The 25,623-nt window shown below is 39.4% G+C and overlaps 2 protein-coding genes across 12 annotated transcripts in view; one reads left to right on the top strand and one right to left on the bottom strand.

Moving 5' to 3' along the window:
- Positions 1 to 3,245, bottom strand: part of C5H18orf54 (chromosome 5 C18orf54 homolog) — a 30,618-nt gene extending 27,373 nt beyond the window's left edge. For 7 of the 9 annotated variants that reach the window (XR_012158843.1, XR_012158844.1, XR_012158842.1 and 4 more), the window contains exons 1-2: positions 2,611 to 2,711; positions 1,169 to 1,495 (exon numbers count right to left, since the gene is read on the bottom strand). Coding sequence is in view for 6 of the 9 variants with exons in the window: in XM_073343569.1 (XP_073199670.1) it covers positions 1,169 to 1,445 (277 nt within the window). In the remaining 3 variants the exon portion in view is untranslated. Of the gene's footprint in view, positions 1 to 1,168; positions 1,496 to 2,610; positions 2,712 to 3,221 lie in introns of those variants that run through there. The other 2 variants (XM_073343568.1, XM_073343567.1) reach the window with 2 other exon arrangements.
- Positions 3,246 to 3,650: 405 nt separating this feature from the next.
- Positions 3,651 to 20,145, top strand: POLI (DNA polymerase iota). 3 transcript variants are annotated; one of them, XM_073343564.1, is made up of 10 exons: positions 3,651 to 3,928; positions 5,718 to 5,843; positions 6,410 to 6,574; positions 9,349 to 9,501; positions 10,770 to 11,006; positions 11,649 to 11,827; positions 12,354 to 12,445; positions 13,891 to 14,024; positions 16,396 to 16,589; positions 18,411 to 18,591. In XM_073343564.1, the coding sequence occupies exons 1-10, from the start codon at positions 3,811 to 3,813 to the stop codon at positions 18,498 to 18,500; spliced, it is 1,488 nt and encodes a 495-aa protein (XP_073199665.1). In that variant the 5' UTR covers positions 3,651 to 3,810; the 3' UTR covers positions 18,501 to 18,591. The 3 variants fall into 3 exon arrangements, with proteins under 3 accessions (XP_073199665.1, XP_073199664.1, XP_073199663.1); XM_073343563.1 differs by having other exon boundaries at positions 3,652 to 3,928; positions 10,773 to 11,006; positions 18,436 to 20,145; XM_073343562.1 differs by having other exon boundaries at positions 3,652 to 3,928; positions 18,436 to 20,145.
- Positions 20,146 to 25,623: the final 5,478 nt, after the last annotated feature.

Genomic DNA, 25,623 nt, shown 5'->3' with positions numbered 1-25,623 from the left:
CTAAAAAAACACTTTTTTGCGGGGTGGCGGGCAAAAAGCTATTTTGAAATTTGATTTCCCTAAAATATATTTTTGATTTCCACTAAGCTTACCACTGTTGGACTGATAGTAACTAAAGGCACTACAGATCAACAGATACACAAAAGTAGACCTAATAAAACTTCATTTTTTAAAAAGTGAGAGCTTCAATCCTGCAAACATGCACATCTTCACTTTTAGCATTAGTAATGTGAGTGGTATTACTCACATTCTCAGTTTTAAGCAGGTAAGTGATGCAGGATTGGGATCTAAAACAGTGCTTTCATATATAATGTGTGGCATATATAGAACAAACAGTGGTTTTATTCACTCCCGTGGTAAGACTTGCACTATATTTATGTATTTGCCAATAACAGCTATTCCAAACTCAGCCAGAGTTTAAGGCCAAAATGGACCACTAGATCATGTAGTTAGTGCCTGTATATATTACAGGCCACCAACACACTAAATCTAACGACTAAAATTAGACCAAAATTCTGTAGCCTCTTTGTAATACACCACTCCAGCGGTATTCCACCTTTTACTTATATTTGCTTATGATTTCAAATATTAAGTTATTATTTACAAAAGTTTCATTTAATCTTTAATATGAAACTAAGAAGTAAACAGCACAGTATGAAAGTGCAGTTTCACGCCAGCCAAGTTTGCAGTCCAGGAGATCCAGTTCCTTTATATACCTAAAAACTTGTACAGACAGGAGATGAAAGTGAGGAAGTGTAGTAGACTTATTCCACTTCTACCATACATCTCTAATTTCAAATTTACATGGTTTTATTTTTAATAAGATGTAAAAATTCATTTTTACTGAAGACTATTACAGAGAATGAGAAGTATCACTACCTAAACACCATTTATTACACAATATGTGCCTAGAATTTATGCAGCAAATATTCATTAAATCAAACAGATTACTGATCAGTGTTAAGACTTTTTGACAGATTCAAATTCCAAAAAGGAATTTAAAAAAGTTTCAATGAGAGTATCTATAGCCATATATAACAAACAAGAATAGACTGAAAATGTAAAAGATGACAGATGTAAAAGAACCAGTTCATGAGATGTTCTCTTTAGAGAGATGTCAAAATATTAAACAAAACCACAATTTAAGCTTCATTTGCAGGAAACATACCGTATTTTTGTACAGAACCATACTCTGCTGACTTATCTTTAGGAGTACTCTGACCTATGCAGATTTTTCCAGTGCTTACTTCTGAAGACATAAGGCTTTGATCAAAATCTTCAATATAGGCCTCTAAAGCCTGAGATGCAGAGTTGTATACCTTGTCTTTGTATTGAATTGAGCCGTTTGAGTAGGAGTTACTACTGTTAAGGCTGCAGCTTGCTAGGAGAGAAGACACAGTAGATTCAGGCAAGTAAATGCTGTCTTTTTCAAACGAGCATGCCATGGCTTTTATCCAAATGACTGATGGAATCTCTTCTCATCTTTCTGAAGAGTCTGAGTAAAAAAATAAAAATATAATCAATCACCTCTCATGATGTCCTCTCATACACTGTACTTTCAAATCAAGCATCTGTATGTTTATTAATTTCCAGTAAGAGTTTCACCAATTTTGATAGTTGCACTATTTAAAAGCTAACAAATTCCATTCAGCTCTAAACCAGATATTCAATCTGGCTACTGACCTCATAGCTTTACAAAAATAAAAAAAATGTTTATGATTTATGCATGTATATGAGTAGGCAATAAGAAAAACAAAGGCATTCAAAGCACAGAACAAAAATAAGTCTGCATCTGGACAGAGAAAAGTGAACAAATCTGAGTATTCATATGCAAAAGGCACCTCATATGCTGTGCGGACATCACACTGTTAAACTAGCTTTTTCCAAACAACATTTCGTACTGAAAGATGCCGACTAACCCCGGTTTAGCAAGAGGGGCATTTAGCGACATGAAGAGATTAAAGTCTGCCAGACCACTGCCTTCAACTGGAACATCCCAAAATGTCAGTCTATGACATCACAGCTAGCACAGAAAACCCCAAAAATAATAGAACAAAATTGAAGAGATTAGTAAAAATGGTTTTAACAGTATAAGCAAGTGGTTCAGTTGAACATATCAAAGTGATAGAAGCACCATCAGTGCAGGAAGTCAAGAACAGTTTAGATGCAACAGTACTGGGAACGGTGTATTAAAGAACCCTGCCAACTACAGGTGTGGGTGACATTGGACAGGCACTGGAAGAGCTTTTCCTGTCTCTGCAATTACGAGACAGCCCCTTTAAATTGGCTTGTTTATAACAATCCCATGGGTTGACACTTACTGAAGGATCAGAAACCTAGACTAGTACTAAAGGCTGACGCTGGGATTTTCAAAGAAGCCGAAAGGAATTAAATCCCATGAAAATAGGCACCTAGCTCCCGTAAGCCTTGTTGAAAATCACAGCCTCACTCAACCTGGTCACCTCACACGAGGGCAGGGCTGTTACCAAGCCCCGACCCCCAACGCCCGCCCCCCGCGGAGACCTTCCGCCCCACTGCCCGCTCCGGCCGGGGAGACTACCCGCGGGGCCTCTAAGGCACGCATACCCAGCCGGGACAGTCAGCACCCACCTCCGCTCCCCTCAGCGCCCGTAATCCGCCGTTGCCGCCCGCTAGTTTAAAGTACAACGACACTTCTTTCAAAATGGCGCTGGGCTACTCACTGCGCAGGAGCACAAGGTCTCGCTCCTTTCTGGGAGTTGTAGTTTACCTCCTCCTCCGGAGCGAGCCGGGGACTACAACTCCCAGAATGCCCCGCGGGCCCTCGCCGCAGACATGCGCTGCTGTGATTCAGGGAGCTGAGCTGGAGCCCGTGTGCCCGGGAAAGTATCCGCTCCTCGCTTAAGTCCTTCCCGAAAACTTACGTCCTCAATTATGTCTACAATAGAGGACCCAATAATATGTTATCTGTCTATCAACCCGAGCCACTCAAATGTGCCTATCTCACCCCAGGTTTCAGAGTAGCAGCCGTGTTAGTCTGTATTCGCAAAAAGAAAAGGAGGACTTGTGGCACCTTAGAGACTAACCAATTTATTTGAGCATGAGCTTTCGTGAGCTACAGCTCACTTCATCGGATGCATCTACAGCTCACTTCATCAGAGCTGTAGCTCCCGAAAGCTCATGCTCAAATAAATTGGTTAGTCTCTAAGGTGCCACAAGTCCTCCTGTTCTTTTTATCTCACCCCACTCGTTGTACTGCAGTAACCCTCCTCTTTCTTCATCCCGCCTCCATGTCCCTGTTGCCGTCTGTGCAGATTATCTACCCATCTCTCCAGGGCCGTCTGTGGCCCCTCTCGCAGTGCTGCTGATAGCAATACCACCCGAGGACACCTGCCAGGGGCGTGAAGGGTGTTGCCGAGCCAAGACTTTCCTATACCCCGCTTGCGCTCGTCTGAGGAGCGGACCCTGCCCGCCAGGGCTGGGTGGGGGTAAGTGGCGGTGCGGCACAGCCTGGCTGCTGTGGGTGAGGCTGAGCTCCCCGGTCTCCCGCCTGCAGCGGTCTGAGTACCGGGCCGAACTCGAGGGCGCTGTAGGGCCGCGGTCTGGACCCACCCCCTGCGCGGCCGGAGGTGCGGGCTGAGCCCAGGCTGTGGCCCTGGCCCAGTGGGCGTGGCTACGGAAAGCGGGCGGGTGGATTCCGAGCGAAGCGCTCGCGGTGCCCAGCCTCCGGTCGGCGTCGCGGGGCAGAGCTCCGCGTGCGGGCCCGGCCGCTCGCTCGGGGAAGGGGCGGGAGCCGTTCACCTCAGCGTGTTCCTGCGCTGCGGCGGCCGCATGGAGCTCCCCGAGGAGGAGGAACCGGAGGAACCGGATTGGCTTTGCCCGGAGCCTAGCGGGCCTTGGAGCCATGCGGCGCCCGCGAGAGGCTCCTCCGCCACTCCCGGAGCACAATGTAAATACGGGCCCCATGGCCCCGAGAACGGGGTGGCGGGGGCTGGAGCTGTTGCTGTTGCCGGCGGGGAGAATCTGGAGCCCGCCGGGCGACGTAGTCAGACAGACGTCGAGAGCTGGGGCCCCTGAGACACGAGTGTTTGTCCCGCCCGGAGCTGAGCGACTCCCCCAGGGATCCATCCTGCCCCCAGCGCCCGGCTTGCTCCCCCCCCCCCCAGCGTCTCCCCATTCCCTCGCCTCCCTGTTTCCCCCTCAGTGTCCCCCATTGCCCTGGTCTCCGCACAGCCCCATCGGTGTTGGGACTGGTTCAAATGTGAAGCTTGTCAGAATTCGATTAATTTTTTATCATTTTGATGGCTAATAGCCATGCTTATTTTTAAGCATTTCCCCCGGGTTTTAGCAGTTTTTAATTTTTCACTTTTTTGGGGGGGGGCCTCAATCGGGCGGTGGCAGACAATAATTTAATGACAATAGACTGAGTGAGATTAAAGAAGTTAAGGCTTTATAACGGTTAAAACACAAATTGTCAACAGCACCTGTCAAAATATATAAAGTAAATATTCTCAAATCGCACACTAATAAGTTCTCAAACAGAAATTTAGTTACTTTGCCTGTCTGTACATTTCAGTTATTATCAGTGGAAATATTTTTGTTGTTGGTCTGTGTGTGTGTAGGGAAATCAGTATACCAACACAAATTTAATGCTTCCAAACCTATTTAAATGGTAACAGTGTAGCTGAACCAAGGCATCATATTTGCTTGTAAAACACCACATCTGCGTGAAGTGCCATATAAATAATAATATATAGAAAATGGTGCTGCTCCGAGTGCTCAGTCCTGTTTCACATTAGGAACATGCAAAACACCAATTCAATGGAATTAGAAACTTGGATTGAAACAGTTAAATGTTGCACATTTCAGCACATTTTCATATAACTTAAAGTGCATTCCCTTTCATCTAAAAAAAACAAGTCCCCAGAAGGGGGAAAATCTGATATTTTTAAAATCATTAAATCTGTACTTAAGTATTAACATGTAGCTTAGTACATTTTTCTCAAACTTTCCTAAGAAAATGTTCATCTTTGGGTCAAGAACCAGCATAACAGATTTAAACTTTAAGAAATATATTTTTTTGAAATTATATAGTATGGGCCTTACTATATAGTTTAAAAATATATTTCCATAAAGTTTGCTCTTTGCACTTGACAGCATTTTTGCTTTCTGGTTGATGATCGGTTGCATCACTCATGGGCTGCTAGTAGGTGGAGTTCATGTGCATATTCTTTCATAGACAGGTTATTTATTTAAACCTGCAGCAGTAGAGAAGCTGAAATTGTAGAGATACTAGGCAGGTGTGTTCTCAGAGATAAAGAGGTGGGAAGTATATTTGGTGTTGTCACTTTTGTGCCCACCCACTGGATGCTTCTAAACAGAGTAGGAAAATCCTTATACATTTTCTAGCAATAATTAAAATAAACCAAGGCATACAATGTAAAGGGTGCTGTATCAGAAATACAACTTTATAAAATTATTCAGTAAAAAAGAATCGAGGTGGCACTGGCCATCTACAAGAGGTCTTCAGGATGTAGACAGCAGTATCTTTACTGATACCAAACCACTGTGCCAATTGGCTTCTGACCAAATTAATGTATAATTTATAAACTCTCTCTACTTTGCCATACAGTGCTTGATTTCCAAGCATAGTTTTCATGTGGGAGATTGTTTGTTGCATTATTGACAACGGTAAGAAGGATGTTATCTTTAAACTTGGTTGTACATTTTCATTGCAGCAGGTAATGGCAAGACTGTACCATCAGGAAGTACAGCGCACAGAGTAATTGTGCACACTGACCTGGATTGCTTTTATGCACAAGTAGAAATGATCCGTAATCCTGAATTAAGAGACAGACCTTTAGGTAAATTTATATGTTGCTGTTTATTGCTGTTGGGTTTATGTTTATGTGGTTGGGAAAGATAAAGATACTTTTTTATTTGTACTCTGTCTTTCATAACTTACTCCACTTGGTTCTAAGGGTCAGTTGAGCTTAAAACTGTTGGTACTATTGCATGTGAATTAACTAATCAATGGAAGAAAAGAGTGAAGTAAATATTTTTAAATTAATTCTATACTAATGCAGATGTGCCCATGTATACATCAGGTTGCATGATAAGGGCCAAAAATAGTGGGAATACCTTTTTAATAAGTGAAAAATTAATATGGCATTTAAGAAAAAATATTTTATTACCATAAAATGTTCTAAGACCATGAGCAAGGGTCCTGCTTCCGTCAGTCTTACTCAATAAAATTAGGGTGTATTTCTTCTCAAAAACGGTATTAAATTTTTACTGATTGAGGGATTTGCATTACAGGCTTTGACAGCAAAGTGTAAACCATTTGGCATGGAAGTACTGTAATAAACAAGTGACTCATTAAAATGTTCTGTAAATGTAAAGTGTTACGATTTTTTACCTTTGTTTCCAGGTGTTCAGCAGAAATACTTGGTAGTTACCTGTAACTATGAAGCCAGGAAACTTGGAATTCAGAAACTTATGTCTGTCAGAGATGCTAAAGAAAAATGCCCAGAGCTAGTGCTAGTTAATGGAGAGGACCTGACACAATACAGAGAAATGTCATACAAGGTTACAGGTACAGGTTAACAATTTCTTAATAATGGGAAATAAGTACTGTACATATACTTATTATGGTAAAAAAAAATTTCCTCCATAAACATTTCTGATTTTATGTGAGCTTCAGAAAATTGTCATAAGGCTTGTAGAGATGCCATCTCAATCTCTGATTCCATCAGATTTCACAAACTAAGCAGTTGGGCTCAGTCATTATCTAGATTAGAGGTGCATGCTGGATTCAGACAGCTGGGTGTATTTAAATGGCCTACATGACATACTAGGATTCTGCAGAATCTTTAATGTTAATATTTTTCAAATGAAAGGTAAGTTTCAAGCCCTCATGGCAGCAGAGAGAACCTTCCAAAAATGAACTGAGGGGAAACTGATGTCATGACATCTGCCTGAGACTGCAGGTAGCCTGAGTCAGAGACTCAGAAGTATGAACTCCCCTGTCCCTTGTTAATTTTCTTCAAGGGGTTGATAATGAAGTCCACAGAATTGGGAATTTGGAGTTGCTGCAGGGAAAGAATTACAGAAGTTAAAACCTTGAAGACTCACAAAGAGAAAAGGGAAAGGAGCAGAGAAAGGAAGTAAAGGGCAAAATAGCAGTGGCCTAAAGGGAAGCAGATTTTCTCATTGAGTGCTGAAGAGACAATAAGGTATTCAGTAGTATTACCTTGCAGCTATGTTCTCCCCTTGAGTTCTGTGCAAATTTCTCACTTAGATCAGTGGGAAATCTACTGTGGATTGTAGAGAATATGAAGTCCCAAGTTTACATTATTACACTATGTGGTTATTGTCACAATTTCAGAACAACTGCACCTCTGACTTCCTGTGTAGTTTGCTCAAGGGATGTTCTCTTAAGTATCAAGGGATCTAGCCATCAGCTCTTTCCAGACAGGGACCTGCGTCCCTCTCCCTCCAGACCTGACATGTAGGCTGCAGTGTCCTGCAATTCACTGTGATTATTCCCGCAGGTCTGCCCTAGTTCAGCTTTCTCTCAAGGGCTAAGACCGTGATTTACCAGAGACCAAACAGCCGTATGCAGAGCACAGTACATTTATTTTAGGACAAAAATATTAGAGAGAAAACATAATAAAACAATAATAAGTCTAAACACATACTTTAGCTTACTAGAGATTCCCCCCATTTTCCTTATGGAGACCCAATAACATTCCAGGGTCCAATCCAGACTAGTGAGGGGTTGTCACCTCCTGCCCTGCAACCTTGGGTGGTTCACAATGTTTTGCTGTTGTAGGTCCCACAAACAGCCTTCTAGCATGTAGGTTACACCCTTTGTGTCTATAGCTGCTGTCCTGGTTCAGCAACTCTGACTCCAACAGCCTGTCAGCAACATACCAGCCACACACTAGCTTCTAGCAGCCTTGGTTACTACTTACAGAGTGACACCAATACACTTCCAGACCCGAATTTTCCCCAGAAACTTGTGTTCTGCAATGCCCAGCCCTCTCCTGGACAGTTCAGATATTCGAGATGTGTTGCCCCTGTAAGGATCAATGTATGACAGTATGGTACTTTAAACTGAATTGTTCAGTAACTCCAATTAAAGATGTCACTGGATTAGTTTTGCTTAAATAATAAAACAAGTTTATTTAATTTCAAAGAGAGAGGTTTTAAGTGAGTACAAGTATAAGGTATTGAAATAACAAATTGTTACAAGAGAAATAAAGATTAAATGCTTTCTACTTAACAAACGAGACATAGTTTAAGGTGAAATCCTTACCACATGTTCCCAGCAACAGGACTGACCAAATTCTCAGGTCAGAACCCCTCCCAAAGTCCAAAGGCTGGTTCCTTTGGGGAGAGAGAAGGATCAAGGGTACCTGGGGTGTTTTTGTACCTCCCTTTTATTGTCCAGTCACCCTCTGAAATGCATTTTCCTGAGGGTTACGCCTAGATGAAGTTCCTTCCAACTCTGAGGATGGAGACATGAGGTCTTGTGGTGAAGGAGGTTCCATGTTTGTTAATGTACAAATCCATCTGTTTCTGCTGCCAATCGACTTCAATGACACAGGGCTAGAAGTGTCAGTTTGTCATTCAGCTGTTTTACCCACTCCACAGACTTGTCTGGTAAACACATTTCAGTCAAAACTTCAGCTTATGTTCAAAACTTTACGTATAATGTTGCTACACATTTTTCACCATGATATTATTGACCAACAAGTTATTAGTTTTCAAGTGATACCTCACAAGGCATATTTTGTAGAAAAATTATTACAGTGGTGTATAGGTTGTGAATACATGGGTGCATTAGTCACAGACCCTATTGGGTTCCACTCTTTCAAACACTTAAGGAGGGTGTCCGTCTTGGTTAAAGAGTCTTGTCAATTTGTTGGATCAAAACTAGGGCTTGGTTTGAACCAGTATATGCAATTAATCATGGGGTTGGTACCTTTCTGTAAGAGTTTACCTGTCCCAGGGTCTGTAGTAATTATGCCCCCCAGCGATTTTAGGTCCTAGATGGAGCTTGGTAATCTTCCCCACCAGCCAGCATACAGTTCCTGGCTCACTGAGATACAGCTGAGAAGGTGGGTGAGGTAATATCTCTTACTAAACCAGTTTCTGGTAGTGAGAGAGACAAGCTTTCAAGTTTACACAGCTTTTCTTCAGGTCACCTTGTCTCCCTAATGTCCTGGGACCAACACGGCTGCAGCAACACTGCTTGCAACAATGAGAGATACAATTAACATTTATAAAGTGGATACAGTAGTTTAAAGATATCCCTGTGTTTGTCATACCTGTCCCAGTTACATACTTTGCTTTTTTCCATAGAGCTACTGGAAGAATTTAGTCCACTGGTAGAAAGACTTGGATTTGATGAAAATTTTGTGGATATCACAGAGTTGGTAGAGAAGAGACTAGCACAGCTGCAGAGAGATGGCTGTTCCAAAGTGTCTGTGTCTGGTCATGTGTATAATAATCAAAGTGAGTGGTTATTCCCTATTTTGCTAAAATATTTTATTAAATATTAGTAGAATTTACTACAAAAAGTATCTTGATAACTAAGTTTATTAAACTTTCAAAACTGCATGATAACACATTTCCTATTCAATACAGTATTGTCTGGAAAACTTTTATTTTTCCTATGGTTATACTGCCAGGAAACGACTTGCAATATACCATAATTTCATATCTGAGAATCTCATTTTGAGTGGCATGTGTATCTTCGTATATTAATGTCAGTGGAAGTTGGGCATGCACAGTGAGTTGAGAGAATAGATTCTTTTGTTTATGTGGTCTTCAAAAAAGACAGTTAAATGTAGAATTAAATATCTAGTTTGATTGAGCTTAAAGTAACAGCTTTCATGTTACTTCATGAAAATTTAGTTTTAAGTGTTTAGTTACTGTGTGTCAGCTAATTGAAATTTTCATCAAACATATCCTTAATGTATACCAAAAAACAGAGCAAAAAGTTTTGCTGTACAGGGTGACTGCATGGGAGACTTGTACTGAAGTCACTGGGGACTGACTGTAGAAATTGGACTGATTCATATTCTCCCCTAGGATCCTTCTAGGTCACAAGTGCACACAGTTGGCATAGCAAGATTTGTATTCATTTAATAAATGAAGGAAAAGAGCAGTTGATTTTTACCAGACCAGATGTTAATATCAACTGTTGCTATAATTTTTAATACAGTTCTGAGAAAGAACTGGCTTAATAAGGTCTCATTTCATTAGTGTTCACCCTTGAGTAACAGAGATGGACACCTTCCAGTTATCTTAATTAAACAAATGTTGTACTCCTAAATCTCTAATTCATTAATTTTTTCATTTGGTTATATTGAGGCAAGAGTCTGTTCCATGATGATATTTAAATATTTTTCTTTGATATCTATTAAACATTTATAGAGTATATTTATCCTTAAAGTACTTTCCAAACATTAAGTAATTTTCACAATAATTCTGTGATGGTAGAGTATTACCCTTTTAATTTTAGAGAGGAGGTAACTGAGGTACAAAGAGGTTAAATCACTTGTCTGAGGTTAAATACTTACTCTATGGCAGAGAACCCAATAGTCCTTACATTCAGCCCCTTGATCTACCCAGTAGACCACACTCTTTCCCATAAAGTTTTTTATAGGTTATAAGCACATGAATCTTCTTATTAGCGAATGGACCTGTAGTAGTGATTTGTAGTGATTTGAGTGGTCATTGTATGCTGAAAAGTGACCACCTCCTTTTTGTCTTCACAGCAGTCAATTTACATGATGTGATGCATATAAGATTTGTCATTGGATCTCAGATTGCAGCAGAGATGAGGGAAGCCATGTACAATAGACTGGGTCTTACAGGCTGTGCAGGAGTGGCCTCTAACAAATTACTATCTAAACTGGTATCTGGTACCTTCAAACCAAATCAACAAACAGTTCTTCTACCTGAAAGCTGTCAGGACCTAGTAGGCAGCCTCGATCACATCAGAAAAGTGCCTGGTAAGATATTGGTGCCACAATCTTTCATTTAGACATTGTGAGAATTCATAATTTTAATATACACACTATGCTTTTAAAACGGAAAGAATTTTAAAAATCTGTTTTTTCATATTTATATTTTGCATTTTATTCAAACTAGTCAGTGAAACTATACTAGTTTGTTGTATTTCTGTTCTCTAGTCCATGTCACTTTTTGGTTCTGCACTAACACAAGTGCTGCAGCATTTGGGTTGCAAATACCTAAAAAGAATGTATAAATCTCAGACTGTTTTCATTGACACCCAAACACTGATATTGATATCAGTACTTATATAACTTTTGAAAAAAAATTTGCTCAATCCTAAAATGTGGGTCTCAATTACTTGAAAATGTTGCTTCAAAGAACTTCCAGTTCTATAATTAAAATAATTATATTTGATAATGTCTAGTTTTATATGGCAAAACATTATAAATTATATTTATAGGGAAAAGGTATTTTAGTTTTTTAACCAAATAATAAATTAGTTTTTAGTATTTTATATAATATATAAATTATAAATACAACTTGCTAAGCATATCTTAATCTTTTAAATGACTTTCCTGTGTACTGTATTATTTTGTAAAGAGATTTTACTCAAATTATCACACACTTTTTTCATCTAGGGATTGGCTATAAAACTACCAAGCGCCTAGAGTTGCTGGGTCTCAGCAGTGTGCGTGATCTCCAGACCTTTTCACCTGTAATACTAGAAAAGGAACTAGGAGTTTCAATTGCTCAGCACATTCAAAAGCTCAGCTATGGAGAGGATGACTCCCCTGTGGCCTCCTCAGGACCTCCTCAGGTACAAATGACATATGAAAATACAGTTTTTCAGAATGAGAAAGATTGCACTCTTTGAGTACAGTTTTGCTGAGCTTGCTGACATCCAGTCATAATGAACACAGGAATTGTCATACTGGATCAGACCAGTAGTCCATCTGTTCTGGGATCCTGTCTCTGACAATGGTCAGTACTATCTGCTTCAGAGTAAGTTACAAGAAATCTTACAATTACGAGATATCCTGCCACTCAGGAAAGTTTTTCCCAACTCCCCATAGTTAGAGGACATGGCAGTTCATATCCTTTCCAAAATTCTTTTAATTTTATTTATATCTACTATTATAACTCAAGATATTCTTGTTACCTCTACTAATGTCTGATCTTTTTTTGAATCCTGCTGAGCTCTAGGTTTAATGGTATTTTGTGGCAATGAGTTCCAGAGGTTAATATGTGAATTATGTGGAAAAGCTATTCCCTTTCATACCTTTTGAATTTGCTTGGTCACTTGATAATACACAAAATTAAAAGGACTATTGCATTTCTTACAGTCCCTTAGTGATGAAGATTCTTTTAAAAAATGTTCATCAGAAGTGGAAGTTAAAAAGAAAATGGAAGAACTACTTGCTAACCTTTTAGACAGGTGACTGTCTTCATTTGTTCTTATTGCTGACTGTGTTTGTGACCTGAAAGAACACTGGGCATATGTAAGGTTTGTTTTATATTTTGCAGAGCATACTTTGGTCTCTTCTATCTTCAGAATGCTGCCCCTCAACCCCACCTGCCTCTCTAACTACTTCCTCATTACCTTTATCTCTGAACTTGTGAAATGTGTCCTCTACAACTGTGGCCTCAAATTCCCCTCCTGCAACTCCATCCTGCTCCTCTCCTCCAGTCTGGCTTTCACCCTCTCCACTCCATTGAAACTTTTCTCTCTCTACCCTGTCCCTGGGTAATCTTATCCACTTGAATGGTTTCAGTTACTATTGTTATGCTGCTGTCTCCCATCTTCACTTCTGACTGCTTCCCTTGGTTAGACCTTGCATCTCAGCCGGTTTCTCTGACATCTCTTTAATGTTGTGCCATCAACTTAAGCTTAACGTGGCCAAAACTGCACTCCTTATCTTGCCTTCTACTGTTCTGCACAACCGCAGACAACACCATCATCATTCCTGTAACTCAGGCTTATAACCTCGGTGTCATCTTCAGCTCTTCGCTTTCCATTACCACTCACATCCAGGCAGTATCCAAATTCTGCTTCTCCTGCATCATCATCAAGATACTTCCATTTATTTTTGTACAGACAGGAAGAATTAATTCATTCCCCTTATCTCCTGTCTTGATTATGTAGCCACCACAAGTATGTTTACACTTCAGTGTAAGCTGAGGGTTCAAATTCAGGCTCAGGCCTAACTCCCCTTCCATCTACACACAAATTGTGCTAACCCCGGGCTTGGATCCAGGGTTCCAGGACACCACAGGGGTGGAGGATGTTAGCCTTCCACTCTGTCAGGGCAGAATTGTTCCCTTCAACATATTTTCTAGTACAGTCATTCTCAACCTTTTACATACCAGGACTGCCTTTTAATACTGGGACCTTACTACCACTTAGCAATATGGGATGGACAAGATGGTTGCATCTCTAGATTGAGAACCATATTCTAGTACTTCCAGCAGTCCATGTCTAAAAAATCTCAAGCAATGGGGCTTCCACCACTTTCTTTACTAATGTAGAGATTTTTTCCTTAAGTGAATAAAACAGTACGTTTTTTTCTACCAGTCTTCAACTGTGTGCAATACTAAACAAAAACTATTTATTGAAACCATTTGTAAAAAATGTGAAGAAATAAATAGACATTGCCAGTAAATAGAGTTGAGTTAGGAAGCACTAGAATGGTATCAATTGGGGAGAATGAGGCAGGAAAGAAATTAAAGCTAAAGCTTTAAAGCTGCTTATTACCATTATTTTGTTTCACTTTCTTGATGGATTAAAAAAAGATATACATTACTTACTTGATCCAGTTGCTTTGAAAGTATTTGTAAAGCAGTGGTAATGTTAATTGCTCTGCACACCTTTATTTTCTTCAGAATATCCAAAGATGGAAGAAAGCCACATACAATAAGATTAACCATCCGTAAATTTTCATCAACCAATAAATGGTTTAGTCGGGAGAGTCGTCAGTGTCCTATTCCCTCTCATGTTGTTCAGAAATTTGGGACAGGTAAGAGCTTTTCTGAAGTTTTGTTTTCAGAAAGTATTTGGTCAGTTGTTAGTTTGGTTAAGGATTCCTTTGGTGCCCAGTATGTTGTTTGAAATTTTAACCAGGGTTGCTTTAAATGGAGAAATGCCCAAGTATTTGGCACATTCATAGGAACGATGAAATGATACTTCCTTCTGGGAAGGAAGGTTTATCAGTCTATTAATTTCAGTATCAATAAAGTTTCAGGTATTAAGTGTTACCTTTGCTTTGCTTTAAGTTACTTTAAATCTAGGTTTCTGAACAATGTTTCATATGCTGGTTTTTAATTTAAAGTACACCTCTACCCCGATATAACGCTGTCCGTTTGGGAGCCAAAAAATCTTACCGTGTTATATGTGAAACCACATTGTATCGAACTTGCTTTGCCCCCCCCCCCTTGCTCCTTGTCCCCTGTCCGCCCCCTCCAGAGACCACCCCGTCCCTAATCACCCCCAGGACCTCACCCCTACCCAACCTCCCTGCTCCCTGACTGCCCCGCCCCATGACAGGCACTCACTGGGAGTGGTGGGAAGTGGAGCAATGTGGCCCCAGCCTGCTCCACTCAGCCAGCTCCCAGCCGTGGCACTCCGCTTCCCGCCACTGGTGAGTGCAGGGAGGTTGGGGAAAGGATGCCCTCCACACTCACCTGCGGTGGGAAGTGGAGCGACGTGGCCGCAGCCCGCTCCACTCCGCCAGCTTCCAGCTGCGGCACGCCGCTTCCTGCCACTGGTGAATGCGGGGAGGTTGGGGAAAGGACGCCCCCCCGCATTCACCAGTGACGGGAAGCAGAGCACCGCAGCTGGGAGCTGGCGGAGTGGAGCGGGCTGGGGCTGGGCTGCTCCGCTTCCGCTGCTGCCGGTGTGTGTGTGTGTGTGTGTGTGTGGTGGGGGGGGGATCCCACCCCCTAGCGACACGGCTGTGGCCAGGCTGAGGGAAGCGGAGCGGGCTGTTCCCAGCCCCCGGCTAATCACCCAGGCCACTCTGGGCCTGCGGGGCCCCCCAAAATGCCCCCCCCCCACCCCAGCTCCTGCCTCCCAGACCCTGGGCTGTGGGGGAGGCCTGCTTTATCGCGTTGTATGTGAACCCGTGTTAATCGGGTCACGTTATATCCGGGTAGAGGCATATTGCATTGGTTTTATGTGATAGATGTATCTCAGTGAAACAATGTTAAAAACACAGGACTTCCTGGCAGGAATAACTTTGTTCAATAAGTAACAAAGTTGTTAACTCAGCCTTGCAAGATTGTTTTGGGAGTTTACTAACCCAGGCACAAAATATACTTGCCTGCCTTTTACCCTGATGTTGAAAAATTAATTAAATGTAACTCATCTCTGTCCAAAAAGAAAAGAGAGAGAAATTACATGCAAGGGATGAGTGAGTGAAAGGAATTTTGTGTGGCTGTTAGTTATAAGATTTCAGGATCTTTCTGAATCACTCCTTATCCAACAGTGTGTGACATGTATACAGTCTTCGTCCTCTGAAGCTAGGGTTTGTCCATCCTAAATAAGGATCAGTCTTTCATTTGCAACTTCATATGGAGTTTATCTTTTCCCTATATTTGACCAATCACTTCACTACTATTCAGTATCATTATGTTTTCTCTCTTAGTAAGTATAGAGTTTTATAAAATACTGTAATCATAGACCGGAATTAGTAAAGGGTTTCACCTCTGAACCTGATCTAGATTGGAAGAGACCAAAAGTTATTACCCTCTGATAGGTCCACACGCTCCTGCGAAAGTAAATAAGTGGTCACAGTCTAGCTCTTTGTTGTCCAATAGCTGTATCACACAAATTGTCATTGTCATTAATTGGATCCGTTTGAAGACGATTTAATAGAAATGGAGAGTGAGCTACTCTCAGTTGTATAAAAAGGCCTTTTCCATTTGCAGGATCCTAGTTTAATTGTGTTTGTTTAAATTGACCACTTTTCCAATTATCACATCACTTCTTAACAGAGATGACAGGGCAGAACAGGAGAGCTTGTATCATTAATGTCTATGCTATAGAGATTCCGTGGGCATGTCCCTAGGGTTGTCAATCTGGCACTTCTTGCAACCACAACATTTACAAAACCTTTTTAAGTGTCAAAAACTGTAAACTTAAGTCTCTTTATTTTCAGATGATCAAATAAATGCTGCCTTACTTGGCACAACTGTAGTTACAATCCCTCACATTTCCTAAGAACTGAGATTTTTTCAGTGCATTGAACAATTAGGGTAAATGCTAACTTATTTCGCATTAGTGCAAAGTGTTAAAAGTCCAGACTATCTCATGCACAAACCTTAATTCCATTCAGCCCCTTATAGAAAGATTTAAATTAATTCTGCTGTTTGTTTACATTTCATGTTCAGGAACCTATGATGTTGTAGCCCCACTGGTTGGTATCCTTATGAAATTGTTTAGAAAGATGATAAAAGTGGAGATGCCATTTCATCTTACCCTTCTGAGTGTCTGCTTCTCAAATCTTAAAGCTCTGCCTAGCCTCGCCAAAGGATCCATAGGATTTTATTTAACTCGGTCGTCACCCCCTTCAAGTGCTGGCAAAGTAAGTTGAAGATTATTAAAAACTGTCAATCAAATCAAGTGCATTAAATTCAGACTGAGACTATATATATGCTGTAGTATCCTTAATACTTTAAGAAGTTTTATAGTCCCAAATATCATCTCGGTAGTAAAAATGAGGGACTCTGTGGGCTCTCCTGAGTACAAGCTATTTACAAGATGAGTTTATGCTATCCTTCTTTGGTAGTATTAATCTGTTTTCAATTACCATGTCTTGAATGGGACAATACTAGGCAATGAAACTTTATTACTGTGGGAAAAAGAGAGGAGCTTGTGGAGCCAAGGTTTTCAGAAGTGGATGCCTAAAATTTAGGTTTCCCACTGACTTTAATGGGAGCTCTTCTGCCTGCTCAGCACGTCTGAAAAATCAGGCTACTTAAGTAGATACCTAAGTATGAAGTTAAGAGCCTAATTTTTCAGCATCCATTTTTGAAAACCTCAGTGCTTCTGTAATGTGTGATCTATAGGTCATGGTGGAACTGAAGTGATCTAAATATTTCTTTCTCTCATAAAATATCTTTAACTGTTTAGCTTGAATTTAATCGTGTTAAAGTGCCCTTAATTTACCTTTTTGCACTTAGGTATAAGGGTGTCTTCAAACACTGGGTTGCTTTACTTTCCATATGCTCTTAACTCACCCTGTTCAGGCTAGGAATTAAGAGTAGGATTTCATCTTCAAATCTCACTTACATAATTTAAATCAATTATGATGTGTTACTTTATAGATCTTTTTTTAATGGAAATATAGAGAAGTTGACAAAAGACCATGGTTGAAATCTTGGCCTCATTGAAGACACAGTAAAACTCCCATTGATTTCAGTGGAGCTAGCACTTCACCCCAGAATTCTTTGGGGGGAGGGATAGCTCAGTGGTTTGAGCATTGACCTGCTAAACCCAGAGTTGAGTTCAATCCTTGAGGGGTCATTTAGGGATCTGGGGCAAAAATTGGGGATTGGTCCTGCTTTGAGGAGGGGGTTGGACTAGATGGCCTCCTGAGGTCCCTTCCAACCTTGATATTCTATGATTCTGTATTTTTTAATTCTTAGTATTTGTAAGTCACTGTACTGTTGATCATTTAAGATCTACTTTGTATTTAGAAACTTGAGGTTAATTTATCAAAATTCTGGTCCTTGGTTACATACAAGTAATCATGACTTCAAGTCACACATTTATACATGCAAACAGATCTTGTGTCTATAATAATCAGTATTTGGTATGCAATTACTCTGTTAGGTGAGATGTGCAAAGTTTATATCTTTTGTTCTTGGTTCTCTCCTTTTTTCACTGCACATTTGTCCATAGCTGACCACCTTCCCTTCCACAATCTATCATACAACCTATATGCAGACATCCAGCTCTGTTAACTCCCTACCCCTATCCCAACTTCTCAGGTGTCCATGCTCTCATATCTTCTCTTTTCTCTGATAATTGCTTTTACACAGAGGCTCATTCTTCTTTTCTGGGTGCAACATAATTTGGTTTGGAAGTTTTGTCCTTTTAAATTTTCTTTAGATGCAAAATTAATGATACAGTCTGTAAATAAGTATTTAGGCATATTGAAGGACTTTGATGTAGCTGGGCTGCCAGACGGGTACTTGTTTTACAACCGCAGCAAAACTCTTTAAATATCTGGTCCATTATCTATCTCTAAGTACTATGTTGAATAGAAAAATCTTTGTTGCTGGGTGATTCAGTGGTAATTTTTGTTTGTGGAAGCAGGATTTAAGGGATCACTATCAGTATAATTGTATTTATGACATGGTGTCCTTTTAATCATTTAATATTTTTCATATACATTATGTAGCTAAATAATATATTCTATGCTGTAGAAAATGGAAGGTGTTCCACAAGACCAAGTGAACTCCTGCAGTTTTGTACCAGACGGAAGAACTAGAGAATCTTCACTAGAAACCAAAAGCTGCACAGAAGAACCTGAAATTCCTGTTTGCCCACTTCATTTGCTTCCCGCTGGCATTGACCAGGAGGTCTTCAGTCAGCTTCCAGAAGATATTAAAGGGGAAATTATTTCTGACAAAACTGGGGAAAGGATCCATACACAGAATGTTTTGAGCCAGCCATTACCTTTTTCTAAAGGAGCATTACCATTTTTTGCACAAGAACAAATGCACACTACCCCGAATTCCAGAAGAGCAGATCATAGTATCAACAGTTTGGTATGCAGTGAACACTTTCAATCTACCAGTGAGATAGAGACTGCCATGGTACAGAGGCCTAATCCTAATTGTATTCTCAGTCTACAGGATCCTCCTGAATACCCTGAAAGTGCATTAATGGATGACTGTATGGAACAAGTACCTAAGGAATCACTGAATTTCAATAACACTGATTCAATTGTATTGAACTTGCAAAGTCAACAACATTTTCTTCAGCCCCACAGTTCAGACACACAAGAGCAGCCCATTGGAGCAGCCTCTCAGGATGAAGGTCAGAGAGAGCAAGCGTCAGGAGAAGGAAGAATTGTATTTCCTCCTAATGTTGACCCAAATATTTTTTCTGAACTACCTGCAGAAATGCAAAAGGAACTCCTGGCTGAATGGAAGAATCTAAAACCTGTTTCCAAAATGCACATGAATAAACCTTCTGAAAAGTTAAAAACAAACAAAGGAAAAAAGAATGTGATGCTGTGTTCACCACAGTCTAACAGTTTATTAAGGTATTTTAAACCAAAGTGATTATTATATACATAATACAGAGATGACTGGTGTAAAAATAAGGACACCATAAGCCCTGGCACTTGGAGGTAATACAATCATATTCATGCATTAAAGAAATGTACTGTTTTAAAGTGTAATGTGACAAAATAGCATACAGAAACTAACAGACCACCTCAACAATTAATAGTGTAAAACTATTGATAATTCCTTTTAAAAGTGACTAATACTATGTATTCTTGTGTTAAACTAGCAGATTAATGTTTTATTTAGTCCAAAGAGAGCAGCAATGGAGACTGCCTTCCCCTAAAATGCACATTAGATGCGATGAATCCTCCAGTTGTTACTACCCATATTAAAACATTGCAAACCAGTTTGAAACACTTACACTTGTTCTTGTATCAGCCAAATGGCATCCATTAGGGCATGGGTTTAAACATTTTTTAAACTCAAAATACAGAAAATACTGACTTGAATGGTGGGGCTTGTGAAACTAATGGAATAAAGAGAAAATAGTACTGCTTTCTTAGTAGTTAGTCACTAACTGCTAGAGGTAAAATACATCAGTAATGTGAACAGAGCATCATCTACAGGCAGTTCTAATCACAAATAGGCTTTTACTATTTGTAGTTGGAATAGCCACCAAGACAATTGTCAGCATTTCCAGCCATTGATTAGGCGAGGTCCCAGTTTGGAAAGATACTTAAGAACATGCTTAACTACTTTACTGATTTACCTCAATATTGATTTAGGAATATAATTTAAAAAAAATCTTGGCCAATGAAGACTGATTACAAAATTGCTGTTTAAATGTTAGCTAATTATTTTTGCAAAGTAACTTGTAATAAACACGTTTATAGTTGTTAATACCTTGCCTGTTTTATTCAAGATAAAATAACTTTGAGATGTACTAATCTAATGAGATATTTTACTATTAAAATGTCAATGCTTTTAATTCCAGGGCAAAATCAAATTATGCTTAAATCCTAAATACTGACTAGTTCCTGAGAGGAACATACTAATTAACAATTGCTACATAACAAATTATCTCACAATAACTTTACACAGAAAATGACGTGAATGTGTGTTACAGAACACATCACTGTATCTTTAGGTTACAGTGAAGTCTGACTCTTATGTGTTTTGATGGCAACTCGGGTTCTGATTTAAAAAAAAAAAGGCAAAAAGCTTTTTCCTAAAAAATAGCAAAACATATACTGTTATGCTTAGTCATCATTTCTGCTACTAACAGAAGTACATGAAATTAAACTACACATCTACATTCTCCATATAGACCACACTTAAAATATTAAAGATCTCAAATTCTTTAATTTTAAAATGAACCCAGGTGACAGCTGCATATGATTTATATGTATACAACTTTCCTCTTATGTTTGGCATTGGTGTATAATTCTTTAGCATCTTTATTCCAGACCTTGCTTCAGTGATTAGATTTATGAGGGTAGTAAGCAACGTTCTCTCCACCACTGAAGGTAGAAGCATTGCTTCCTGTTCTGGCTGGATAAACACAATTAGTTTGGAATGTTCTGGATTCCTGTAAGAAAGGGAACTGAAATGTTAAAATAAAATATGTATTTATCCAACAATGAGAATTCTGGAGAGGAATAAATCTTTGAATATGATCCACAAAATGTACGTGCTGAAATATCCTCTCTATTAAAGTGAAGGGATGTAGCATACACAGAGTTCATAGAAAATGAGCTTCAGCAAACCAGTGTAACCACATGCAAGTCTCATGTGATGGTGCTCTCAATCACAATGTTAGAAGAGGCAGGTCTGAGCCACAAAGTTTGGATCTACAATCAAATCCAAAGTGTCCCCAGAGTACAACTAGTACTACAGAAATTCATAGATCTAAGTCAAAATGAGATCAGTTTTAATTTTTGTAGGTAGAAGGTTACTGTATTTCAGAGACCTAGCTTTATATAAGACATTAATACTTACTCTGGCAGGGCTGAACACACACATCCACAAGGGTTTTTATGACCACGGATGCAAGATGGAGATGGGTGGCATTTTTGATAGCCCACAGTGACAGCTAAGTGAGCAAAACACAGAATTAAAAATGAAGAATTTATTGATTAAACAAGTCAGTCATGTTGACCTTAAGTAGTTTTTAAAAAGGAAATGTTTCTTTCCCCAAATGATACAATACAAAACTTAATACAGTTATCAATATATGTATTTCTAGCAATTACATTCTATAGGCTAGATTTCAAAAAGATATCTATGATTGTGCAAACAATTGCCCTAAATGCAGATTTCTAATAGAGCATGTATGTTTTGACAGGAAAGTTTATTAAAACCACCTTTGAGATTTGATCCTTTATGTCCAAGACCATAAGGTGTGGCAGTATTTCAGGGTAGAAGAGTCACTCAGCTGGCAAACATCAATAATTAGTAAATGCAACTGGGGGAGAGGGGAAGGAAGCTATGCTTGCTGTGTGTTGCACCTTAACTGCAGTGGTCTTCACAACACCACTGTCATGCTCTATTATGTCAGACATAGTGCTTGAAAAGTGTACTTATTCAGTGATCAAATGAAGTACCCAGTGTGAAAAACACCTTACATTGCCATCACCCAAATGCCACACCCACACAAAGGAATGAGGACTAAAACAGAAATAATACAGTTGTTCCCTGCTTTGTGTGTGTGCACATTATTTACTTAATCAACTTTCTATTTAATTTTTTTTTTATGTAACAGTGGTTCCAACAAAGATGGACCGGCTGGATCTGTTACTTGCCCTCATTAGCCCCCTAGCTGATATGTGCTCAAATAGGTGTGTCAGAAAAACTGACTCAAAGAAACACTCTAAAGGGAACTGTTAGTCATCTTTATTTTGTATACCCAAGGTCTGCCATACAGTCTGTTTTTCAATGCTTCCCACATGCATGGAAGATGGATTGCAAAGGAAACAGATTGTGCTCTTTATGCTGTACAAGACAGCCTCAATGTTAGTTTTTCCAAAAAGCTATTTTCTGCTTTTTTAGTACTAGAAATATTGAATCCTAGTTTTCCTGTTTTAATAGGGGACTTTAACAAAATTTAAATTGAGGCCTACTTTATACTTAAAGACTAACCAAACATTTTTTGTTTCCTTTGCAATTCACCTTTAACAGCTACCTTCAAAAAAAATTTTATATTTTTAAATAAACATTACCACTGCTTTACAAATACTTTCAAAGCAACTGGATCAAGTAAGTAATGTATATCTTTTTTTAATCCATCAAGAAAGTGAAACAAAATAATGGTAATAGTATAGAACATAAGAAGCTTTAAAGCTTTAGCTTTAATTTCTTTCCTGCCTCATTCTCCCCAATTGATACCATTCTAGTGCTTCCTAACTCAACTCTATTTATTGGCAATGTCTATTTCTTTACATTTTTGGGGGGTGAAGCAGGAAAAATTGTATAGACAAATACCAATTAAACGTCCCACAAAATGAAAACTATTGGTAATGGGAATACTTGTGTCTCTGAATAGATGTGGCTTATACTAGAAATGCAGTTAACAAACCTTAGATTTAGCAACATTGATCTGTAAGATTATCATTTATCTAACAAAGTAATAGAAACAAATTCATCACCCTTAGCAATTTAAATCTCATAACTAACATGCAATTCAGGAGGAGTGTTACTACAGAAGAAGTAGTCTCTTACATTCATGGAAAAAGATTTATAATACAGCATGCTTCTAAAGTAGGTATACACCTCACAAAACTGCCTGTAAAAAGATTTGCAAAACATTTTTTTTTCTTAAAAGTTAGTGTACATAAAACAAAATGAGATTAAGCTACTACTGATCTTCTAAGAATGAGGTTCAATCCCACTATTTACTTAAAATTGAGTAGTACGTAAATCTGCAGCTAATCCCATAGTGTGCATTTTTATTTCAATGGGACTATGGGTGGAACAAGGTACTAAATGCGAGTAGGAGGCAGAATGCATCTTATAATGACCAATAAAGAACCTTCCAGAACACAGCCAAAATAGATAAATACACACAAAAATTGTTTATAATTTACAATTAGTAGTAAAGATACCTCCATCATATGTTTTAATGCATACCACACCAACAAAATCTCTTGATGAAATCAATCCCATACCATAATTGTATGTAAGACTGATGTATACCAGTGTCCGGCAAATACAGATTAAAACTATTAATTTTACTTAATTGGCAAAATATCTTGAATAGTGGGATGTAACAATATTTGATTTTCACTTGAAGCAGTACTTCCTAATAGATGGAGCACTGTACTGGGACTCAGAAGACCTGGATTCTATTCCTGATTCTGCCACTGGCCTGCAGAGTGACCTTAGCCAAGTCACTTCACCTCTCCGTGCCTCAGTTTCTGCATCTATAAAACAGGGATAATGATACTGACCTCCTTGATAAAGTGCTTTGAGATCTATATTGCTGGCGATAGGAAACTGAGTGAGATGGGCCAGGGCCATGAGGTGGCACCAAACATTCTCTGTCAGGTGCTTGGCTGTCTGGTTCTTGTTCACATACTCAGGGTCTAACTGATCATCCTATGTGGGGTTGGACAGGAATTTCCCACCAGGTCAGATTGGCAGTGACATTGGGGTTTTTTTTGCTTTCCTCTGCAGCATGTAGGTATGAGTCACATGCCAGGATTTTCTGCCTCCATTATTCCTGCTATTGCAGGGGCTTTGCGCACTGGTGTGCCTTTGTCTCTCTGATTCTGACTGTGGCATGAATTAGTCTATTCTCCGATGACTTGTAATACTTTGGTCTCATTTCGATTGTTGGGTTTAATGTGCAGGTATTGGTGACCTATGACATACAGGAGGTCAGACTAGATGATCTACTGGTCCCTTCTGACCTTAAACTCTGACTGCAGATAAAAAGTGCTACATAAGAGCTAGGTATTATTACAGTAGTTTGTATATGTAGATATTGCTGATGTCTGCTTAAACTTTAGCACAGAACTAATAGGTTTAGTGATTTGTAATTTAAGGAAAGTTTGTGTGTAGTTTTCCGAGAGCATTAAGAATCCATGCATTCACTCCCATTCCTTGGGGGCTGGATTCATTTAGGTGTATACAATCTCAGTAAATGCATATACAAAGCCCTGATAAATTAGCATTCAAAATACACAATACCATATGTGTAAATTTAATAAAACTTTTCCAACCCCACCAGTCCAGGAGAAAGATGGGCTTGATAGTGTGACTAAGTTTAACACATACAAACCATAGCAGACCAGTGGGAGGGAAATGGGAAAAGTAATGATAGAGAAACCAGGGAAAAAAAGCAGTAACATCAGTGAAACAGATGGTTTTCAAAAAGAAAAGGAGGACTTGTGGCACCTTAGAGACTAACAAATTTATTAGAGCATAAGCTTTCGTGAGCTACAGCTCACTTCATTGGATGCATGCAGTGGAAAATACAGTAGGGGGATTTTATGTGCAGAGAGAACATGAAACAATGGGTGTTACCATACACACTGTTATGAGAGTGATCAGGTAAGGTGAGCTATTACCAGCAAGAGGAAAAAAAAACCTTTTGTCGTGATACTCAAGGTGGGCTATTTCCAGCAGTTGACAAGAATGCGTTTGGAACAGTAGGGGAGAAAAATAAATATGGGGAAATAGTTTTACTTTGTGTAATGACACATGCACTCCCAGTCTTTATTCAAGCCTAATTTAATGGTGTCCAGTTTGAAAATTAATTCCAATTCAGCAGTCTCTCGCTGGAGTCTGTTTCTGAAGTTTTTTTGTTATAATATTGCCACTTTTAGGTCTGTAATCGAGTGGTTTTTGAATGTTATAATTCTTGACATCCGATTTGTGTCCATTTATTCTTTTACGTAGAGACTGTCCGGTTTGGCCAATGTACATGGCAGAGGGGCATTGTTGGCACATGATGGCATATATCACATTGGTAGATGTGCAGGTGAACGAGCCTCTGATAGTGTGGCTGATGTGATTAGGCCCTATGATGGTGTCCCCTGAATAGATATGTGGGTATAGTTGGCAACAGGCTTTGTTGCAAGGATTCTCTTTTTGCGGATATAGACTAACACGGCTGCTACTCTGAAACCTGTCAGATGGTTTTCATTCACCTGGTCATTGTATACATAAATATATGAACACCTTGGGTCCTATGCTCAGAGCCATATGCAAAGCCTTCTCCTGAAAGTAACTAGATACAAAGGTAGGCTAAATGCAGAGCTGATCCTCCTCTTCAGAGACTGTTTATCACATATTTTGTGTTCCTAACTTTTAGTGAGATTGGCACTAGATCTGAAATCAAAAGTGGTCCAAACAGGTGCTGCTGTGCTAGTACAATAC

The sequence above is a fragment of the Lepidochelys kempii genome, chromosome 5, assembly GCF_965140265.1.
Source record: "Lepidochelys kempii isolate rLepKem1 chromosome 5, rLepKem1.hap2, whole genome shotgun sequence".
Taxonomy (NCBI): Eukaryota; Metazoa; Chordata; order Testudines; family Cheloniidae; genus Lepidochelys; species Lepidochelys kempii.
Note: the sequence above shows the minus strand (reverse complement) of the source record. Positions and strands in the feature narration are given on the sequence as shown.

Bases quoted from the DNA above. Each gene is read 5' to 3' on its own strand.
- POLI (XM_073343562.1), top strand. From the start codon at position 3,811: ATGGAGCTCCCCGAGGAGGAGGAACCGGAGGAACCGGATTGGCTTTGC. The intron at 3,929-5,717 runs GTAAATACGGGC...TTTTCATTGCAG, and splicing joins CGCCACTCCCGGAGCACAAT to CAGGTAATGGCAAGACTGTA. The intron at 9,502-10,769 runs GTGAGTGGTTAT...TTGTCTTCACAG, and splicing joins TCATGTGTATAATAATCAAA to CAGTCAATTTACATGATGTG.